General features: G+C 42.8%; 2 protein-coding genes across 2 annotated transcripts; both read right to left on the minus strand.

The window, feature by feature from the left end:
- Nucleotides 1-4,607: 4,607 nt before the first annotated feature.
- LOC128743365 (probable DNA mismatch repair protein Msh6) lies at nucleotides 4,608-8,314 on the minus strand. Its single transcript, XM_053839921.1, has 4 exons — nucleotides 7,658-8,314; nucleotides 5,123-7,600; nucleotides 4,910-5,065; nucleotides 4,608-4,837 (listed from the first exon to the last, which is right to left on the minus strand). Exons 1-4 carry the CDS (start codon nucleotides 8,312-8,314, stop codon nucleotides 4,715-4,717), a joined length of 3,414 nt encoding a protein of 1,137 aa, XP_053695896.1. The 3' UTR covers nucleotides 4,608-4,714.
- A 5,118-nt stretch (nucleotides 8,315-13,432) lies between these two features.
- On the minus strand, nucleotides 13,433-14,934 carry LOC128742547 (beta-1,4-galactosyltransferase 7). Its single transcript, XM_053838945.1, has 3 exons — nucleotides 14,621-14,934; nucleotides 13,972-14,554; nucleotides 13,433-13,907 (listed from the first exon to the last, which is right to left on the minus strand). Exons 1-3 carry the CDS (start codon nucleotides 14,718-14,720, stop codon nucleotides 13,646-13,648), a joined length of 945 nt encoding a protein of 314 aa, XP_053694920.1. The 5' UTR covers nucleotides 14,721-14,934; the 3' UTR covers nucleotides 13,433-13,645.
- Between the last annotated feature and the right edge of the window lie 7,063 nt (nucleotides 14,935-21,997).

Consider the following 21,997-nt stretch of genomic DNA (forward strand, 5'->3'; position numbering starts at 1 on the left):
CCGATCTGTCTGCTCGATACTGCCGGCAAGGTGCTGGAGAGGGTTATCCTTAACAGACTCGTACAGTACACTTGGACTACAAACGGTCTATCAAGGAACCAATTCGGCTTCCGAAAAGGCAATGGTCGATGCCATCTTGTCTGTCACTAAGACAACCGAGGTGGCAATCCAGTGCAAGAGGACGGGTATCCGCTATTGCGCAATTGTCACACTCGACGTGAGAAATGCGTTTAATAGCGCTAGCTGGGTCTCCATAGCCAACTCGCTTTGGAACGTCCAAGTACCGGTGTCGCTGTACAGGATTCTGGAAAATTATTTCCATTATCTATTGAAGCTAAGCTTTGCTAAGCTATTGAAGCTTTGCGGACGACATCACCTTGGAAGTCTACGGTGAATCTATCAGAGAGGTTGAGTTGACGACTGTTGACTCTATAAGCATTGTTGAAGATTGGATGTGCTCCAGGAAACTGGTACCGTATCTTCTAAGGTGCGTAAAAAAAGGCTACTAAGTAAGTGAAAGTTGTTTGGAAAATGTTTTATACCTTACTGCCTTATACTGAGTTGACAGTCAAATAAACATTAGCAGCACTACGGATCCCTTCTGCCTTGTCTTCTCCATCATTTTCGAAAGAAATTATTGCCTGACTATTGAACAGTAAAGAATTGCAGGCAACTAACTGACGTAAAGCAGCAATGGAAACATACAAAACTATTCTCGGATAAAAGAGTCGCTGATTTTCCTCACTTTGACAATTGCTCCGCTACTTCACATGCACAAATACACTGCACAGCACATGCACTGTTGCGAAAGCTAAAGAGATTTTAAATCCTGTTCGCACTTACACGAAAACCCATTGTCAAAACTTCTGTTCTGTTTTTGTTTCTGTTTGCAGCACGAGGTGGGACAGTTAGAGCCAAGTCTGTCCAGGGCTGAGATAAGGTGGTTGTGATAATGATAAAAGAATCCTTGCGGATAACGCTAGCGCCATAATGCGTTGGTGATGATGGATTAATGAGAAGGAAGAAGAATGACAGAACTTGGCTCTTTCCATATCCGCTATAATTGTGTACATGGTGGAATATTGAATAAGATGACTTGTACTTATCTTGTTTTCTCCTTCCTTTGTTTGTTTGCTCGTCTTGTCCGTCTTCGATCTTACCCAGGTAACCAATAAGCATTAAAATAAGCAGTAAATCAGTCGTTTATTAGCATCCCTGGCGTTTCATACTGCAGGTTGTTGTTTATCAGCTTTTTGACTGCATAACTGTTGTAAATTGGCATCCACAATTCTATTTAAATTCTTCTTGTTGGTAACTAGCTGCAAATAAGCATTGTCAGCACTATAAGAGGGCTAGCAGTAAAGTAGCCGCATATTTTGCCAAAATAGCATTTAAGTAGCATTTAAGGCAACTTAAATACTTATTGGCTTGCTTTTAAATTGCATTGGAAATGCTTATTGGTTACCTGGGTACTTAAGCCCAAAGTCGGCTCCACGCCGTCCTCTCCATCGTTGTCACCAGTGCGGTCGTCTGTGGCTGATCCCTTGCCGCCCCTCACAACAACTTTGTTGCCGTGAGAAGAAGCGATAGAGATCAGACAGAGAAAGAAAATAAAAGAAAAGAGGAAATTTTTAGTCAACATGTTGATTGCAATTTTCGGGTTAGTAATAGCACGTGAATTCTATGTCTGTCCGTCACCTATACTACTACCGACTAACTACTCGCTAGGATGGACGCTACTCATCTCTCCAACTACCCATGTCATCACGATTGACCCAGCGCTGTTCAACCACCTATGCTCATTAAAAGCCACAGCCGCCTCTTTATCTACCATCTTTGCAGTATTGTAACTGATGGCGTAAATTTTCGAATATTTTGTACGGAATATTATTCAAGAGCAATATTATCGCTCAGAACTATCGAAAAACTACTTGAACTTCCGAAAAATAGAGCAGATGCGATATAATGGGGACTGGTACTCGCTCGTATTATTCCCGGTGGCATTAATTGCCTATTTGTAGCGGTAGTCAACCGATTTGTCGGTATGCTCTTCAGACCGTGGTCAATTGAAATGATTCTGTAACTAAGAAGGGATGAGGTGGATCAAGTATAACTTCACTTGGAGATATGTATACATATATGCCGTGTTAAGTCTTAAGTGCAAGCTGTCACTGAAGCAAGACTTAATAAGATGTTAACGACGTTGATAATTCTGTGAGGATGGTATTGAATCGAAAAAAAAATCCTCATACCATGGCCATATATTATGTGCTATGACCCTATTTTAGGAAGTGGGAATGATGGTATATTGAGGACAGCCCTTCGCTATCGCTTGAATCAACCAGAGAATCGAATACCTGTTTTTACTTGAAGAGCTATACTCTAAAAAGATTTAGTTAGAAGTGGAATTCCAGTTGAAGTCTGCCAGGATTGGGCAATGGACAGAACAAATGCATATCGAGGCTATAAAGCTTTTCGGGAGATTCACTGTACTGAGTCCGACCGCGACAACAGCAGCAAGAATGGAGAGGAGCAGGCCGCCGGTGAGTTGCCACCGTTCGACTTGATGGACTCTCCGACAGAGACTCATCAGCATTAGGAGGGCCCTTGGGAGACAAACAGCGTCATTCATGATCATTTTATGTTGTTAGTTGAATACCGTTAACGCGGTAAGTCACACGACATGCAAATCATTCTAATAAAGGAGGGAAATAAGAAAATAATAATTATAATTAATTACATCCAAAACAATACAATAGAGGTGACAGTAACAACAACGATAGCAATATTAGTAATAATAGTAATAACATAGGAAACTGACACAGGAAACACAGCTACTGACTATAACTTCCTGCCCATTATCAATTGTAGTTTGGCAGCATAAGTATAAGAAAAAATTCCGACTCATCATAGAACACTCAAACTTATATTCATTCATACCTATACACCCATGCACACTCATACATGCATACACATGTATACATGCACGTGTGTGTATATTTTTCAGTGCTGTGCTGTCCATAATCGCATAACAGCCACAAATTCTATGGTAATCCCATAGAAAATGTCTCGATTACGCAAATAAAGACATCACATCATTTTTTAACACTCGTTCGTTCTAACTAGCGATAAATTTTAATTTTCATGAGTAAGCCAAAATCTCGTGAAAGTTGGGTAGAATTTGGTTTCAGTTTGCTAGAGAAATTTCTGTGCATACCAGCATTTCATCTAGGGAACTGAGTAAGCCCTCCCGGTGCTTCGGCCCAAACGGATTGAATTTAAAATCAAATCCGTTCGATTTCGCTCTATTCCGCTTTACGAGCCACATGCTACACATAAAGCTAAATTATGCAATACTATACTACATACTACACATATATCTAACTTAAACTGTATTACATTCTACATGCGGAATTGAATTTAGGAGTCTGCCGAAGTGCGCGACAAACCACCTACCCATGGGAGGGGGCCATCTCTGGCCATCAATCTTACTAACATTTTTTCGCCGTTATATTCCATCAATTCCATTTTGGATTCCTCACTGCTTCCACTTCACTTGACCTTAACTAAGGATCGAGTATAATTATATAATTAGTTTATACATAATAATTAGTTATATTAATTACAATTAGATTAGACTAACACATAATGGTAGTCTTACATAGCGAGAAAAAAAGGGAGGGAGGAAGGAACCTACAGGAAGGTTAGTGATACAGGACTGTTAACTTTACTATAAGAGAGGTATAAAGTAGGGTGTGAAAGTGAGAAAAAAAGGAAAGGTGGGTAGGGTTTAGTTTCAGTTCCCTTGGCCCTCCCTAGGACTAGGACAGGACGTGCCAAGTGTCAACCGCGGCGTTGACCCAAAATTGACCCAATTTCTGATTGGCTGAAAGCGATAAGTAACCGTTGACTGGAAAATATAACGCGGTATCGCTTTCAGTGTTGCTGAAATTCAAATTCAAATTATTGGAAATACGACAATAAGTTATTATTTCCGAATTTTGATTTCTTTTGTATTCTGTAGTTCTATGCTTGGTTCTACATTAGTTTTATTTGTACACGAATTTTAATTTTCAAAATGAAATGCAAAACATGATTTTGGTCGCTTAAACTGTGGCTTATTCGGGAGCTGTTGTTCGGCAAACGAAGTTATTCTTAAAATAATATGTGCAGGCAACAGTGGTGCAGAGTGTAACAAAGAATATTCGATCGGGATGGCGGTAATAATAAGAAGAAGATTAAGAAGCCAGATGGCACGTCTTGTCCTAGGGCCCTCCTGGTGCCTTCAACCCCTGAACGGATCTGATTTAAAAATCAGATTCGTTCAGTTCCGCTTTACGTGACACATACTACACAGTATGCAATACTACATACTACACTAAATTAAACTAGATTACATTCTACACACGGACTCAAAACCAAGCGGCTGCTGAAGGACTCGTCGAACCACCTACCCATGGGAGGGGCTATGAACTGAGAATAAAGACTTCAAATTAAATGATGGATCCGCTACACTCATAATAGTGACTTTCAGTTGAAGCTTCTTTCGTTCTATTAACATTTAAATGATCGGCTTTTATGGTTCTGTCTTAGACAAATATGGCATGTTTGGTTTATTACTTGCAACAATAGAGAGCGTAACGTCGTATACAGTGTATACTAGAATTTAATACTGGGTCATTGGGTTCAGAGATTCGACCTACCTTTTGTGACATTAGAAGCGGCACGCTTTAAGTTTCCGGAGCAAAATTTTCAACTCACCAACGTCGGTTGTTTGTTGCAACGATTTGGAAAACATTTTTCGCTTGAGTGCTTCAGCCTCCATCGTTTTGGACAGCTATATCGAGGTAAAACAATAAACGGTCACTACCCGTACGGTTAGGGGGATGTAGGGATATGGAAGACTTACCTCATGGGCTCTTTTGATTATGCAAGCTGGCATATCGGCCAGTTTGGCTGCATTGAATCCATAGGATTTGGGACAAGGTCCGTCGGCATACTTGTACAGGAAGGTAACTGTTTCCTGGGTAGGATCTTCGTCGTCTTCATTCTCCACCATGCAAGCCTGTTTAAATTTGAGTATAAATCGTTATTTTTTCAACAAAAATTACGTTTAACTAACCATATGACCCAAAGTGACCCGGCTGTCGCCGTCAAAACTGTCGACCAAATTGTGATAGTGCGTGGAGAACATGGAACGACACTGTAGATCGGCTAGAAAGTTGACAACCGCGCCGGCAATTGCCGTCCCATCATAGGTTGCCGTACCGCGTCCGAGCTCATCAAGCAACACCAGGCTACGTTTGGTGGCGTGCTTCAGGATGGCGGAAGTTTCGTTCAGCTCTACCAAGAAGGTACTTTGTCCGGCCATGATATCGTCATTCGCCCCCAATCGGGTAAAAATCCGATCGATCAGCGTCATCCTGCAGCTGGAGGCAGGAATTCTCGACCCGATCTGAGCCATTATGGCTAGAACACCGACCTGTCGCATGAGGGTACTCTTGCCGCCCATGTTCGGTCCGGTAAGTAGAACCAACCGGGATCCATTTGATCCGAGGCAGACGCCATTTGGAATGTAGTTTTCCGCTTCGCTGATACAAGGATGAATGCCCTCTTCTAGTTCGAAAATATGACCTGCTTCGTCGTCTTCGTCGAGAATCTCCGGAACGCACATGCCACCTTCGCTGCGAGCATATTCCGCCAAAGAGGTCAGCACATCAAGCGTCCCCGTTAAATCGATGCACCGTTTCCATACATCGTAGCTGCTAGCAAACTTCTCAAACACTCGCCGAGCTAAATCTTTGAGTACCATCTTTCGTTGATCTTCTGTTTGCATCATCCGTTTTAGAAACTCACGCGTTTCGTCGGTGTGATATCTCTTCACACCATTTTTACCCTTCTTCTGTCCTTCCAGAGTATAACCGCTATTGGCACGTTTCGAAGCACCTTCTGGTACTTCCAGTTGGAAGCGTTTCTTATCAGTTCCGAAGTAGGTAACCTTACAACCGAAGTGTTTTTCCTGTGCGTGTCGGTATTCTTCAAGTTCACCTTCGATATCTTTGATTTCTTTCTGCACCGCATCGTACTCAGCGTCAAGGCCTTTGGCGGGAACAATAACCCCTTCTTTCAGTGCCTCCTCATGTTTGAAGGACTCTTCAAAGAAACGAATCTTTTCGGCCATATCCGGAAAGCTACCACCGCCGTTTTCTGTTTGCGTCAAACGAACCAGTAAGCGGGAAGAAACACTGGCAAACAGTTCGGGCAGCTTAGCCAAGGCGCCAAAGCCACGAAGCGTGGTTATGAAATCTTGAATTTTTTTCTTCCCATAAGTTTTCTCCTCGTAGAGAATTGCCCGGCCATCCGGATGGTTTTTGCTGCGATCGGCATTGCCGAATGTGTGAATCTGCGCCAGCATTCGCTCCAAATCCGGCAGTTCGCCGAGAATCTGCCGCACGTCCTGCAACAGACTGACATCCTCTAGCAGTTCCGTAACCGCTTCCTGCCGCTCAACGATAACGGCACGTTCGCAGCTTGGCGAACAAACCCAGTGATGGAAGAGCCGTTTGCCGAACTTCGTACAGCAATGGTCCATTCGATTGACCAGCGACTGCTCGCCATCCGTTATGCGAAGGTTAGCCATGGTGATGGAGTCCAAAACCAGAGAACGGTTGGTGTGAGTGATTTTTAACTGCTCTCGTACTTCATTGTCATCCGGAGGAATGTACAGCTCAAACGTGGCCAGTGCTATGATCTGCTGATCTAGCAAGCATCGTTTCAGGTACCAGATACAGCCTCCCAACGCCTTTAAGGCCAGCTGAAATTCAGCGTCCGGCGTCAGCCCGAGATGATCGCTCTTGTCTGCCAGCGAGCGCAGTGCCGAAGGCCATTTGTTATCACTAGAATTACCAAAGAACTTTTCCGCCAAATATTTCAAAGTTTTCTGCGCTGACCAAAACTGAGATTCCCCCGTTAGAGCTTCCTTTCGAACGCCAGCAAGGACAGTTTTAAAAATCTGATGGGTACCCGCCGAAGGCGGGCTTCTTTCGTGTAAAACAAGAGCTGGTTCGTAATGCGAAAGTAAAGTCAACAACCTAGATGCTTGCGCATCATCGTTGAATTCCCCCAGGTGGAAAACCCCCAGCGAGGTATCGATAAAGCAAACACCGTAACGAGTGCCGACTTTAGCCGAACGTTCGGTAATGGCAAGCATGTATTTCGGTTGATGACTGAGTGACAAATGCACCTGCTGGCCGAAAACCTCCGTTCCACGCAACGATATCTGGCAAATTTCTCGTTTGACTACTTTGTCATACTTACTGTTGGTTCTGTTTTGCCGACACCGTTCTTGCATCATATCCGGAGTTTCGGTTTGCTCAACTCGAGCCACCTTGTAGCCCTTTTCGATCAACGAAGTGGCCATACGCTCGTAGGCAGTCTCTGGGAACCCAGAATGAGCGAATTCTCCCTTCATGTAGGAAAAACCCAACTCAGTTACACCCACCGTGGCATCCATATGGTACAGCTCGTAAAACTTTCCAACCTTGAAGAATAACACACAGTCCATGTGACGCGACTTCAACTCCCACCATTGACGCATTGCCTGAAAACACAGTTAATTATTTCAATTAACCATTAAATCAAACCACCCAAAACTCACCGGTGTTAGTGTACTCAAAAACGGCTCCGGCACATAGAGCGTTCTCGAATCGTACTTATCACTGCCCGGTCGGTTACCGTGGATATCCTTCACTTTTTCGGGCTTCAGAAAATCCAACTTCTGATGAGCCCAAATCGTCGGTTCATCCAACGCGGAGTTTTCCTCACCGTCTTCCTTGTCCTCCAGCAGCAGCTCCTTCGCTTCACCTTGCAGCGAGTCGTTCGGCTGTTCAAGCTTGATCTTTTTCTGCACCGGCGACGGTTCGTTGTCTTCCTTTTCGACCCGCTTGAACGACGAGAGCAGTTCAGCCTTGGGCGGCGTTCGTTCGTTCCGAACTTGATTTTCACTGTCGGAATTGTCCTCATCGGAGGAGTCCCGCATCACGATTCGTCGCCGTTTGACCGGTTGTACGGATTCCTCTTCGTCGGTTTCGTTTCTTGATGTGGCGGAAAGTGGGGTCGATACCGCCGGGCTGGCGGGCTCTTTCTTCAGCTTTGTCTTCGGAGTATCATAGCTGCTGTTACTGGTTATGCCACCCGTCGCTGGACTGGCCGAAACCGACGAAGATGGTTTCAGTTTCGGAGTCGTCGCTGGCGATTTGGCGAAATAATTTAACAGCGTATTGGAGCTGTTCAGTTTGTCTTTATTTTTACTCATGCTGTAGCCGATCGTATTCTGATGGCTGATAATCGAGCGATAGATGTTTATTTTAGCAAAATACTTGCACAAACCAAATAAACCACAAAAAACAACGATTTCAGACTACACAAATAAACAGAGTTGCTTTACCGCCGAACGCGCGCACTTTTTTGCCAATTTGACGGATTGTGCTTTCAAATCAAAACACATTGATAATGGCTGCGTGCTTGAAGAAGTACATTTTACATATTACGTAACAAGTTTAATAAAAAGCTCGTTCAAGACAAGCTTTAGAAAATTTGTCGACATGATGTGAAAATTCAAGCATTAAATGCCATTAAATTTTATTAATAAAACTTTGGATTTCTAAACAGTTTTTATGCCCTAAATTATAAGAAAATAATTTGGATATTTTGGAAGAAGTTCAAAATCTACAGCTCGCCAAACAACAAAGGTTGAGCTTTAGTGTGGACATGATGTAATATACGGAAAATTCTGAATGTGATATTGTCAATTGCAAGGAAAATTGTACCAACCAAAGTGCGATATCGCTCATAAAAGTGCTATTTTAGCTTAAATCGTTTCGGTATCTTCGGCGCACTTTTTCGTTATCTTCCAAGCAATAAGTGCACCGAAGAGACCGAAACGATTTAAGCTAAAATAGCACTTTTATGAGCGATATCGCACTTTGGATGGTACAATTTTCCTTGCAATTGACAATAAAACAAATACAAAAGGTAAAAGGTAGAAGGGTCTGTGTCGAAGGTGTCGAAGGACACAAATGCAGGTTTGGAGTAAGATTACGAATGTATAGGTACAACTCCTTCCCTTAATAGGGTTAAACTCGGCCTGCGCTGGCTTTTAAAAAAGATAGCAACTTCTTGTTTTCATAATCGAAGTCATATCAAATGAATGTTTCAGTTTATTTTAAATCTTGTATTTTCAACGCTGTCGACTGTTAGTTTCGTAATTTTTACCGTTCTTCTTTTGGCCTTGTCAGTCTTTTACGGAAGTTAGAACTGGCTTTTTCAATTCACTCCGACGTTTCGACTAGAATAAATAATCGAAACGTCGGAGTGAATTGAAAAAGCCAGTTCTTACTTCCGTAAAAGACTGAAAAGGCCAAAAAAGTACGGTAAAAATTCCTTTATTTTCATATTTCGCTTCTACATTCTTTTTACATTCTAGTAGAACTATCCGCGACTGAGTTGAAACCTCCAACTTTACCAGTCAATTTCGATGATCAGACAAATATTCATTCATGAACATGAATATATGGTCCTACCACCTGCCTTAGCAGAACATCCATTCAGAGCAATGATCATCCTATCCTATCATGTCAAAAAAGTTGTGCGTATTCAACGATTGGACATGCTTTCCAACTCTTGTATGAAGGGTCAAAAGGGAATTGGTCGATAAGCAACATCATTTACACGTATACCAGGAATTTAGCCCGCTCATTATCCATGATGTGTTGCTAATTGGGCCAACATTAACCCTAGAAAGTTGACTGTTTCACTCTCCCTAGGCACACCGCTTTTGGTTGGCAAAGGGTAAACATGTGCATTCCATAACCTCTGTTCATTAACTCCTATTCCTATTCCTCCACGAGGTGCCGGCTAGCAACTCCGGTTGTCGTATGCTAACAGGAAAGGGGGCACAGTGGCTCCCGCCCAAATTAAGATGGCAGCCCCATCAGCGGGATAAGGACCTTAGGTTAACAGCCTACTGTACCAGAACACACAAAAAGTTACCGAAAATGAAAGAAGAAATCTTTCCGGATTATTGGCAACGACCTTAGCATGAAAACACGGACACGAATCGGAACATGGAATATACTGACCCTTGCTCAGCAGGGCAAGCTGGCTCAACTTGCAAGGGAAGCTAGCCGCCTGAGGCTTGAAATCCTGGGACTGAGCGAGGTCCGCTGGCCGGGTACTGGCGAACACAGGACATCATCCGGGCAAGTCTTGCTCTACTCTGGCATACGAGGTGAAAATGCTACTCGAGAAAGAGGAGTTGGATTCCTACTGAGCCCAGGGGCACATGCGGCCCTGATGGAGTGGGAACCGATAAATGAGCGAATAATCGTTGCCAGATTCAGAACACGGGTTTTTTTTCCATGTGTGGACTCTCATTACTGCGACCAGTATAGTTGATCTATTGTAATATCGCCCGGGTGTTTGCTGTATAACCTGCACTGCATTTCTTTTTGCTATAATCGCTATTGAGTGAGCGATATGCTTATTAAATTTTATGCGTGCTTGCGTGTATTGGGGTTTACCCTTCCTTCAAAGCTTAATCTACTTTACCCACTTATTCCTCGCTGCCAGCACTATCCCATATTATAGCCGTCCCTGGCGAGGACTCATTCGTACCTCTGACCAGTACACTTAACTATAGGAGGGACATTTGCACTGTTAAGAGGCTTCAGAGGGTAAATATAGAATTCAGCACGAAGGAAGGGTAAATGGAGGGGCCTGAGAATAAACCCATGCTAAAGTCACTTGACATCGAGAATGGCTTGATTCTACTAAGATTCGAACCCACGACCACTCGCTTGTCAAAGCAGACTCGGTAACCTTGCGGCTACGGAGCCCCCCCAGAGAACACAGAACACGGGTTAGGAACCTTACGGTAATCCAGTGCTATGCGCCAACAGATGCTGCCGACCTGCCGGAGAAAGAGAGTTTTTACAGCCAGATGAACAGCGTGGTTGAGAAAATCCCGAAGAAGGACATCCAAATTCACAGGGGCGACTACAACGCGAAGATTGGCTCAAACATTGGCGGACTTTGAACGCGTCATGGGACGCCATGGCCTTAGGAGAGATGAGCGAAAACGGGAAGCTGTTTACAGAATTCTGTGGTAATAACAACATGGTCATTGGTGGAACGCTCTTCTCCCATAGACCAGTACATAAAGTCACGTGGGTTTCCCGCGACGGCCGAACAGAAAACCAAATCGACCACATCTGCATCAGCCGGAAATGGCGAAGGAGCCTTCTTGATGAACGCAACAAACGCAGCGCTGATATTGCATCCGACCATCATCTTGTTATCGCTGAGATACGTCTGCGCGTCGCACGTGTCCAACGACGGGAGGAGAAAGTTGGGTGCCGCTACCACGTCCGCCTCGGAGTTGCCACCAGGTAGAACCGTCGAAGAGCAATGGACCGGCATCAAGAACGCCTTCATCACGAACAGTGATGGAACCTTCGGCAAAGCGCGCAGCTGGTGGATGGAGTGGATTTCGGATGAAACTTGGAGGAAGATCGACGAGCGGAGAGAGGCGAAAGCCGGCATTGAGCGAGCGCGGACCAGATCGGCTAAGACAGCTGCCCGTCAACGATACGCCGAACTGGAGAGGGCTGTTAAACGAGCTTGTAGGCGGGACAAGAGAGCTTGGACTAACCCCCTAGCCGAACAAGGAGAAACCGCCGCCGCCAATGGTGCTATCCGGTATTTCTCGCCGCCTTAGTGGTGCCAGGATGAATACAAAGATGCCTCTAAAAGACAGAGCTGGTCAGCTACTGACAGAACAGCTTAAGCGATGGACTGAACATTTTGAACAACTCTTGCGAGTTTCAAATATCAGAGACCAACAAAACCAGCAGCGTATGACGCCTACAGTTCGTCGAATGAATCGCGTCAACTCGGAGGCACCCTCGCTGGATGAAATTGTAGCAGCCATCAAGAGTATGAAGTCCAATAGAGCGCTAGGGATACTGTATTTCAGCCGAAATGCTCAAAGCTGACCCATCTTTGTCAGCTCAGATGATGCATCAGCTTTTCAGCAATATATGGGAATCCGCAACTTTTCCGGTGGACTGGATGCAGGGCATATTGGTCAAAGTCCCTAAGAGAGGAGACCTAACTGAATGCGGTAACTGGCGTGGCATTACGTTGCTCTGTATTACTCTTAAAGTACTCTGTAAGGTAATCCTCAACCGGATCCAGGAGAAGATCGATGCTATTCTCCGGCGGCAGCAATCTGGATTCCGTGCTGGCCGATCATGTGTAGACCATATCACAACGCTCCGCATTATATTGGAGCAGATCAACAATTCCAGAACTCTCTTCTGCTGGTGTTCGTTGACTTCGAAAAGGCGTTCGACCGACTCAACCACGAAAACATCTGGGGCGCACTTAGGCGTAGAGGAGTTCCAGATAAGCTAGCCCATCTCATCGAGACTCAGTACGAGGCGTTCTCGTGCAAGGTTTTGCACGACGGCGTCCTATCCGACCCCATAAGGGTTACTGCTGGTGTGAGACAGAGCTGCATTTTATCACTGCTTCTGTTTCTCATCGTTATGGATGAGATATTAGTTGGAGAAATTTACAGTAGACCAATTCGAGGATTGCCTTGGAATCCTCTAATGTTGGAGCAGCTAAATGTCCTCGACCTAGCCGACGACATTGTCTTGCTCGCACAACGCCGGAACGATATGCAAAGCAAGTTAGATGACCCCTCCGAGAGCTCCCAGGCAGCAGGTCTCAGTCGCAATGTAGCTAAAACTAAGTCTATGGTAGTGAACACTGACAATTCCACCAACTTCACAGTAGCGGGACAAGTTGCGCAGGTAGACGCTTTTCAATATCTTGGTAGCCAAACAACGCCCGATGGTGGTACCAAGACTGATATAGCCACACGGATCAGGAAGGCCAAGGGTGCCTTTGCAGATCTGCAAAACATTTGGCGCTCAAACCAGATCACTCTACGTACAAAAACCCGAATCCTTAATTCAAACGTTAAATCCGTACTGCTGTATGCCTGCGAAGCGTGGTGCGTCTCAGCGGAGACAACGCAAAAACTGCAGGTATTCATTAACCGGTGCCTGCGATACATCATTCGTGCCTGGTGGCCTGATAACTGGATATCCAATGAGGAACTCCATCGTCGGTGTCATCAACGGCCGATAGCCACAGAAATTCGTGAACGTAGGTGGAAGTGGATCGGACACACCTTGAGGAAAGGAGCGAACGAGGTTTGCAGAGACCGAGTCGAATGGAGACGAGTGCTTGAAACAGCACAAGCCAGTCCGGCTCTATGCTGCTGAAGAAGAAAATAAATGGTTCTGAATCAGCCTAAATGATTTTAACAACATAAAAAAGTCACATTTCTCATGTTCTAATTTTTAACATTTATTTTGAGTTTTTTTCTGAAACTGTGAAAATGAAAAATTGGAGTATACAAAAAACCTATTTTCTAGCAGACCTGGTAGATTCAAGCGGTCATAGAGAATTAAAACGTATCCGTTAAACATGCAAGGCTATGGCAACAGTTTTAATTTCATCAAGTATTTCAAGCTAAGCGCTTAGGACCTAGCTGTAGGCTAGATTAACGGGGTCACACTTTTTTCTTACTTTCTAGTCGAGCTTTGCCGTCGCTTTTGCCATCACATTCACACCACGGAGTTTGAGATCGGTCGCATTCCAAATTGATGCTTAATACGGTCACCGGAACCTGGTCGACCGTCAGTTCGTAGCGCTTGTCTACGCTGTAGCGCAGTGTGTCCAGTCCGGTTTCACGATCTCTCCGTCGTGTCACCTCACGCTGGTTGTAGCACTTTGTAGTATCGCGTCGCCGGTGCAAACGATCGTGAACATGCCTGTCGAAATAAAAAAAAAACCAGTTAACATACAGCTAAGTTTAAAAATGACCTCCTATCATACAGGAAAGTTTTTTCCGTTCCAGTGGTAATATTTTTCGGTCGAAATACTTCCAAACCGGCTTCTTTTATGCGCACATAAAATTCGTCATCCTCCAGACCCCAACCCCAGTATCGGTTCGACATGCCATTCAGTGCTTGGTAATGTTCCACTCTTAACAGCAGTATTCCGCCAATGAATGTAGGGTAATGATACTTCGGGTGAAACTCCGGTCCGGAAATGTGCAACGGTCCATCGGCCGGATACTCGTACTTAAGATTATCGTTCATCGGCAGCAGATCGACGTCGTGCATTGCAATGTAATCGTAGCGACGTTTCACTTCCAGAAAACCCGCATTAATAAGCGAGGCTCGGTTAAATCGAAAACGATCATTTTGGTTTAGGACGAATATGTGAAACGGAATCTGTTGACGATTCAGAAATGCTGATATGTGCGGTGCGAAACGTAACAGCTCATCGAACCGATCACGGAACGGTACCAAAATAGCGAGTTTAGGTTTATCTGATGCTGACGACTCCAGAAAACTGCTCTGTAACCTTTCGTGTTGTTTGTCGTGATCAGTGGGAGCTTCACATCGACAGGTATCTGCGGAAATATTAGAGATAGTATCTGAATGAATTCTGAATTTAACAAAATATTAACAACTGCTACCGGAAGATATTGGAAGACTGGAAATCATCAGAGTGACCCCTATCGATGCTAGAACGATGATGCTTACAAAGCGCACGTAAACCGATCTCAATCCAATCATTGCACCTCTTAATTTTAAATCACTGGCTAGAGGTAAAACTACTAGCGTAGGGCCAGAATAATTTCATGCCGTGTTGAAAACTTTTTAATTACCGCCACATCACTAGTTACTTGAACGAGAACGTATCTGTTACGATAACACAGACCTTAAACTGCAGGTCGATTTAATTTTTTATATAACCCGAAAGTAACATAATACTGTGCACATAGCCATCACTATCCCGAGGCCCGAGCATAAATACTTTCGGATTCGCACTTTTTTACGGCCAAACACATCAGGTGAGAAAGTGACAACCAAAATGACAACACACCCGATAGAACACGTTCGCAGCGTAAACCAGCGTAAACCGCGTAAACGCAGCGGTTTCATCGAGGGGTGGCACAATGTTAGTAATTTAGTAATATTAGACTGTAGATAAATGAAGATAGAATTAACAAAAGGGCGAATGTCGCAAGCGTAAACAAACCGAGTGAGGGTTGATTTTCCTATGCTGGTCCAGCAAAAATTAACTCTCACCCGTTTTGTTTACATTTGCGACATTCGCCCTTTTGTTAATTCTATCTAGAAATATTGCATTGCAGAATGCAATAAAAATTTAAGGCTGTGAACCATTTGGCGACAATTTTACTTTTGTAGTTAGACCGAAACATCTAAATCTTGTGATTTTATCAAGCTTTGGGCTTATTATTCCCAGGTAACCAATAAGCATTTCGAATGCAATTTAAATGCAAGCCAATAAGCATTTAAGTTGCCTTAAATGCTACTTAAATGCTATTTTGGCAAAATATGCGGCTACTTTACTACTAGTCCTCTTATAAGGCTGACAATGCTTATTTGCAGCTAGTTACCAACAAGAAGAATTTAAATATAATTGTGGATGCAAATTTTCAACAGTTATGCAGTCAAAGGCTGATAAACAGCAACCTGCATTATACAACGCCAGGGATGCTAATAAACGATTGATTTACTGCTTATACTAATGCTTATTGGTTACCTGAGTTGGCTACTTTCGAAGCTGTAACGAAGCTTAAACTTTTCCGCGCTTTTCAACAGTGGATTTATTTAATGCTGACAAAATATTGAAATGAAATAATGAAATAGTTTTGCAATGCTTTTACAGTCGGTTAATCAATCAAACAAAAATCTCATAATCCTTTATGCTGCAATCAAATAATCTTATTTAAAATTTAAAAAAATGAAACGTGTGATTTTTATGTATTGACATTGAATGCCATATTTCCCAAGTAACATTTTTGTTATATAATAGCTTATTAAACTATTGTACACCTAATGTCCGTGGAACAAGTGCCTGATAAGCTTTCATACAACAAAAATGTTACTAGGGGTTTACTTATATTTTTAATCTATTTATATTTATTTGTATAACTATAATTTGGACTGAGGAAGGCGCAATTTGTGCCTAAAATAATTCAACTCGCCAGTGTTGATGGAGTTTGAAGTACATCGTGTCGCATCTCTATTCACTACATATCGCATGCCTAATAAGGGGATTATGAAGTCTCCCTTTTGTCCAGTCCGCTATGGGTTAAAGGTTCCTCGCTATTTGCGATCCACAGGGCCTGAGAGGAGAAGTAGGTTCAAATCCGGTCAAAATCGGCTTCGATTATCCAGCTTTTTATGCGCTATAATGGCAGACGCTATAAACTGTGTTCGTAATATGCGAACAATCTTTTTGACAACTCTGCATCCATCAAATCTGGCCCCCTTTTCTTGCACGGCAGTGTTGTTCTTTCTTTCATTTACGAAGGAAAGCATTTAAGACGGAGAGCATATATGTGCGAAATACAAACAAAATTATTGCTATCTCCCGACAGGCATTTTTAATTAATATTTTTTTGAAACGATGGTTCTACAATTGATGAAGGGACGGTAGGGAAAGAAATGGAAAATTTTTTTTTTTGGTGAAGGAGGAGGGGGAAGAGCGGAAAGGAAAGGGGGGGGGGGGTATTGGTAGCTATGCTTGACAAGTAGTCATTTTGACTCCTACCTTTTGTCCAATGCTGGAAGGTGCATGAGTCGAATCAAGCTGTAATCTGAGATTACAACCGGATTACAGCTTGATTCGACTCATGCACCTTCCAGCATTGGACAAAAGGTAGGAGTCAAAATGACTACTTGTCAAGCATAGCTACCAATACCCCCCCCCCCCTTTCCTTTCCGCTCTTCCCCCTCCTCCTTCACCAAAAAAAAAAAAAAAAATTTTCCATTTCTTTCCCTACCGTCCCTTCATCAATTGTAGAACCATCGTTTCAAAAAAATATTAATAGATGTATGACCTCATTCCAAGGTCAAGACTAAAAACTTGAGATAAGAACATATATGCACTAAGAGGCAATATACGTGCGAAAATTTTGACAATTATTTATAATTCTATCTTGCATTTTATACAGCGGTTTTTATAACACGCAACTTAATACTCCTGAATATGATTAAGATATAACTAAATACATCAGAGGTTGCTACCCAAGTAACAATTTCAGGCTGATCAAACGCTTTTATAGCTGGTTTTATTCAACCTGTGGCTGAACTATGGTTTAGGTTTAGAAATAAAAACCTTTTCTCAGCTTTTAAACATCTAAATCTGGTGATTTTATCAAGCTTCAGACTTGTTATAAGCTGCTTTCGAAGCTGCGATGAAGCTTAATAGAGGTTTTTTGCGCGCTTTTAAATAGCCAAGTTGCGCAATGCTGTCAATTCTATTTTTAGAACGAGAAATAGTTTTGCAATGTACTCTTCCAGCCGCTTAATCAACGTCTCATCAACCTATATGCAGCCAAAAGAAAATCTATTTTTAAATTTAAAAAATGAAACGCGTCTATTTTATTTTGCCGTGAACGTTGTCGAACGCGATATTTTTCATTTCAGATAAACTTTAATTCGTATAAGTAAAGCTAGCTAATTAAAAATGCATGTCTTTTTTCCGGGAATTGAACCCGCCATCTTTTGATCCATAAGCACTCACCGTATGATCCGCCCCAATTTGCATCTGCAGAACAGACAGTGAGAATATCTTTACACCTGAAGCCTAGCCCGTCTAGCGTGAAGCAGTCGATAATGTCGATAAGTGACAAACTTTTGCTGTCAGCCGAATGGCGAAATTCTATGATCTGACAGTAAAACTTGGTAGAAGTTTGTAAAGCCACTTTAACACCCTTAAGCAGACCTAAAGTAGTTTGAAAGCTGTGAGCCAAATGAAAGCTTCCACTTTACATTTTAACACCTTTAAGCAGCCGTAAAACGGTTTGATGTTTATGACTGTTTAGAAGCAGATTGTTTAGCAGAAGAATCCACTATTAAGCTTTTTTATCAGCTTTTGGGAGTGAACTGGCTTGAAAAACTTCAAGTAGCTTAAACATCGCTTATTCAAACACCATTTGAGTGCTTACTTTATGCAGCTTTGATCGCCCTAAACCAACCCGTAAACAGCCATTGCTCTTCCAATTCAGCTACCGTTGTTACTTGGGTAAGCCCAGTCCAAAAAGCTACAAAAATTTATCGTTTTTCACTCAAACGTTTGTTTTTTTTACTGGGGAAAAAAAACAAACGTGTAAAATCAATGTAAAATCTAACAACAGCAACCAGACTCCGCTTTCAGTCTGGCGTAGATTGCCTCCGCCGTCGCAAAGTTCCTGGCTATGATATCGAAGTCATCTGCAAAGCCTAGAAGTTGGCTACCCATGGTAAAAATCGTGCCTCTCGTTTTCATGCCCACTCGTCGGATCACCCCCTCAAGAGCGATGTTGAACAGCATGCAGGATAAACCGTCACCTTGTCTCAACCCTCGCCGCGCCTCGAAGGGACTCGAGAGTGTCCCCAGAGGTGCGTACGAAACACATCACTCGATCCAATGTAGCTCTGATCAGTTGCGTCAGTTTGTCCGGAAAACCGTGTTCGTGCATTATCTGCCATAGCTTGTCTCGGTCGACTGTATCGTATGCTGCTTTGAAATCAATAAATATGTTATGCGTGGGCACGTTATACTCCCGACATTTCTGCAAGATCTGTCGGATAGTAAAAATTTGGTTCGTAGTTGCGCGAGCCCCCATGAAACCCGCCTGATAATTCCCTACGAAACCATGTGCTATCGGTGACAACCGGCGTAACAGAATCTGGGAGGCTACCTTGTAGGCGGCGTTTACCAGCCTAATACCGCGATAGTTGCAGCAGTCTAGTCGATCACCCTTTTGTAGATGGGACAAACCCCTCCTTCTATCCATTCCTCCGATAGATTTTCCTCCTCCCAAATCCTCGAAATAACCCAGTGTAGGGTCTTTGCTCGCGTTTCTCCGTCATGTTTATAAAATCTGCCGGTGGGCGATCCTTCCTAGCGGCTTTATTGGTCTTCAGCAGCCCGATTTCTCGTTTGAATTCTTGCAGATCAGGTGCTAGGACATTACTATCTTCCATGGGGGAGGTTAATTTCCGTTCCGCCTCCTTCGGCGACTTCGCCAGCAAGGTGTTCATCGAAGAACTGCTTCGATCTGTCGACCACCTCGCGCTCGTTTGTGATTAGGTTCCCTCCCTCGTCCCTACACATCCCAGGTAATCAATAAGCAATTGTATAAGCAGTAAATCAATCGTGTATTAGCATCCCTGGCGTTTTATACTGCAGGTTGCTGTTTATCAGCTTTTTGACTGCATAACTGTTGTAAATTGGCACCCACAATTCTATTTAAATTCTTCTTGTCAGTAATTAGCTGCAAATAAGCATTGTCAGCACTATAAGAGGGCTAGCAGTAAAGTAGCCGCATATTTTGCCAAAATAGCATTTAAATAGCATTTGAGGCAACTTAAATGCTTATTGGCTTGCTTTTAAATTGCATTGGAAATGCTTATTGGTTACCTGGGATGTCAGGTTTCGGTGTATAGCCCTTCCGAGTTTGGTTCACCTTCTCATAAAACTTGCGCTTGTCATTAGCTCGGAATAGTTGCTCTAATTCTTCACGATCTCTGTCCTCCTTTTGGCGCTTTTTCCTCCTCAGGATCGTGGTCAACAGGTTCCTAGCTCGTCGGTATTTGGCCAGGTTCTCTCTAGTTGCAATACTTAGATAATTTTTCCAAGCAGTTTTCCCCTCCACCGCTTGCTGGCATTTTCCATCAAACCAATCATTTTGTGTACTCCGAGGCTCAATACCTACCCAGGTAACCAATAAGCATTAGTATAAGCAGTAAATCAATCGTTTATTAGCATCCCTGGCGTTTTATACTGCAGGTTGCTGTTTTTCAGCCTTTTGACTGCAGAACTGTTGTAAATTGGCATCCACAATTCTATTTAAATTCTTCTTGTCGGTAACTAGCTGCAAATAAGCATTGTCAGCACTGTAAGAGGGCTAGCAGTAAAGTAGCTGCATATTTTGCCAAAATTGCATTTAAGTAGCATTTAAGGCAACTTAAATGCTTATTGGCTTGCATTTAAATTGCATTGGAAATGCTTACTTGTTACCGGGGCAGTGCCGCGGTAGCGGCCTCGCTCATGGCCGAGCGTATTCTGCCCTAACCGTCTTCGAGGTTTGAAGCACCTAACTCCATGGAAGAAGGCAGTGCCTCATTCAGTACTCGCGCGTAGTTCTCGGCAGCTTGCGGGTTATCTACACTCAAAATAATTTTCACGTCGAAATTATAGGAAAAGTTATGCGAATATTTTCCATCTAGCTTTTTCTGTACTATTTACGTGAATTTCAGGTAGTTCGCACGCATACTAATGCGTTTACGTGAAAATAAGTTGGATGTTATTATTTTTTCCAATAACAATCAGCTGAAAATCGCGTAACTCCCTGTAGAGAAATCTACGTGGAAAGGACGTGTGGATTATTTTGAATGTAGCTGCCTGATGTTCAGCCGAGAAGGGCGGCTTTGACGTGTCCGGTATCCAGCTTTCCGCGAGCGATAATGGCGGATATTGAGCACAAGTGGGCACAATTTTTTGACATGCATTGGAGGAGCGTCGAGTTCGTCCTGACGGAGTTACTATGGATACATTTATAATTGTTTGTTGTTCGAGTGTAATAATGTAAACATTGTTTGATTTTGCAGATCAGCTGAAGTGAAACATAACTAAACGGATTCAAACTTTTATTGGTCTGCGGCCATAATTTACTGAAGGCACTGGCTCAGAATACTTTTTCTCTTCTTGTCCGTACAATTATGTTCCTCTTTAGCTGATCTGCAAAATTGAACAATGTTTACATTTTTACATTCGAACAACAAACAATCATGAATGTATCCATAGTAACTCCGTCAGGGCGAACTCGACGCTCCTCCAATGCATGTCAAAAGATTGTGCCCACTTGTGCTCAATATCCGCCATTATCGCTCGTGGAAAGCTGGATACGATGGACGACTAATTTCACCTTAAAATAGATTTTTTTTGGCTTCACAAAGGTTGATGAGACGTTGATTAAGTAACTGGAACAGCATTGCAAAACTATTTTTCGTTCTAAAAATAGAATTGACAGCATTCCGCAAATTGGCTATTTAAAAGCGCGCAAAAGCCTCTAATAAGATTCATTGCAGCTTCGAAAGCAGCTAATAACAAGCCCGAAGCTTAATAAATCATCAGAGTTAGATGTTTCAGATTAAAAATGTTCAGATTAAGGAAGGTCATTCCAGCGCGGGTAAAACACGGTACACGGTAAAAGCGTTTGATCAGCCTGAAATTGTTACTTGGGTATCAAGCGATTACTGTTTTGAATGCCGCTCACAAGTTGCTTTCCCTAATCTGAAACAAAAACCATGGTATCTCGCACAATTTTGCAGAAAACGCATGCTTTTTGTAAGTACCATGAAAAAGCTATTCAAATTTACCATGATTCTAGTACAAGTAAGGCCATTACAAATATTTTAAAAAGTTTTTGTTCCTCCGGTGTAGGGCCACTAAAGGGGGGAGGCGAAAAAAAAAACAAAGAGAATTTTTTAATCGAGCAAAAAAATATGGATTTTACACATTTTTATTTTAAACCAAATCTATTCTTGCTTTTAATATATACGTTGTTAATTTCCATGCGAAAATCTACGAAAAAAAGACAAAAACGAAATTAATTTTTTTGGCCGATCTTCGGAAATTACGCTGTTTGAATTTCCATTTCTATATCCTGCTAGAAGCGTTAACTCAACTCGTACCTAGACTCGTACCTAGACTCGTACACTCATTTTTCAAGTTTTTCAGGCTGTACAGCCCACAGACAATTGATTTTATAAAAAAATTTAACTCATATTGTACCTTGCAGCAATTTTACAAGTCCTACGCAAATTTGTTT

The sequence above is a fragment of the Sabethes cyaneus genome, chromosome 3, assembly GCF_943734655.1.
Source record: "Sabethes cyaneus chromosome 3, idSabCyanKW18_F2, whole genome shotgun sequence".
In the NCBI taxonomy this organism is placed as follows: domain Eukaryota; kingdom Metazoa; phylum Arthropoda; class Insecta; order Diptera; family Culicidae; genus Sabethes; species Sabethes cyaneus.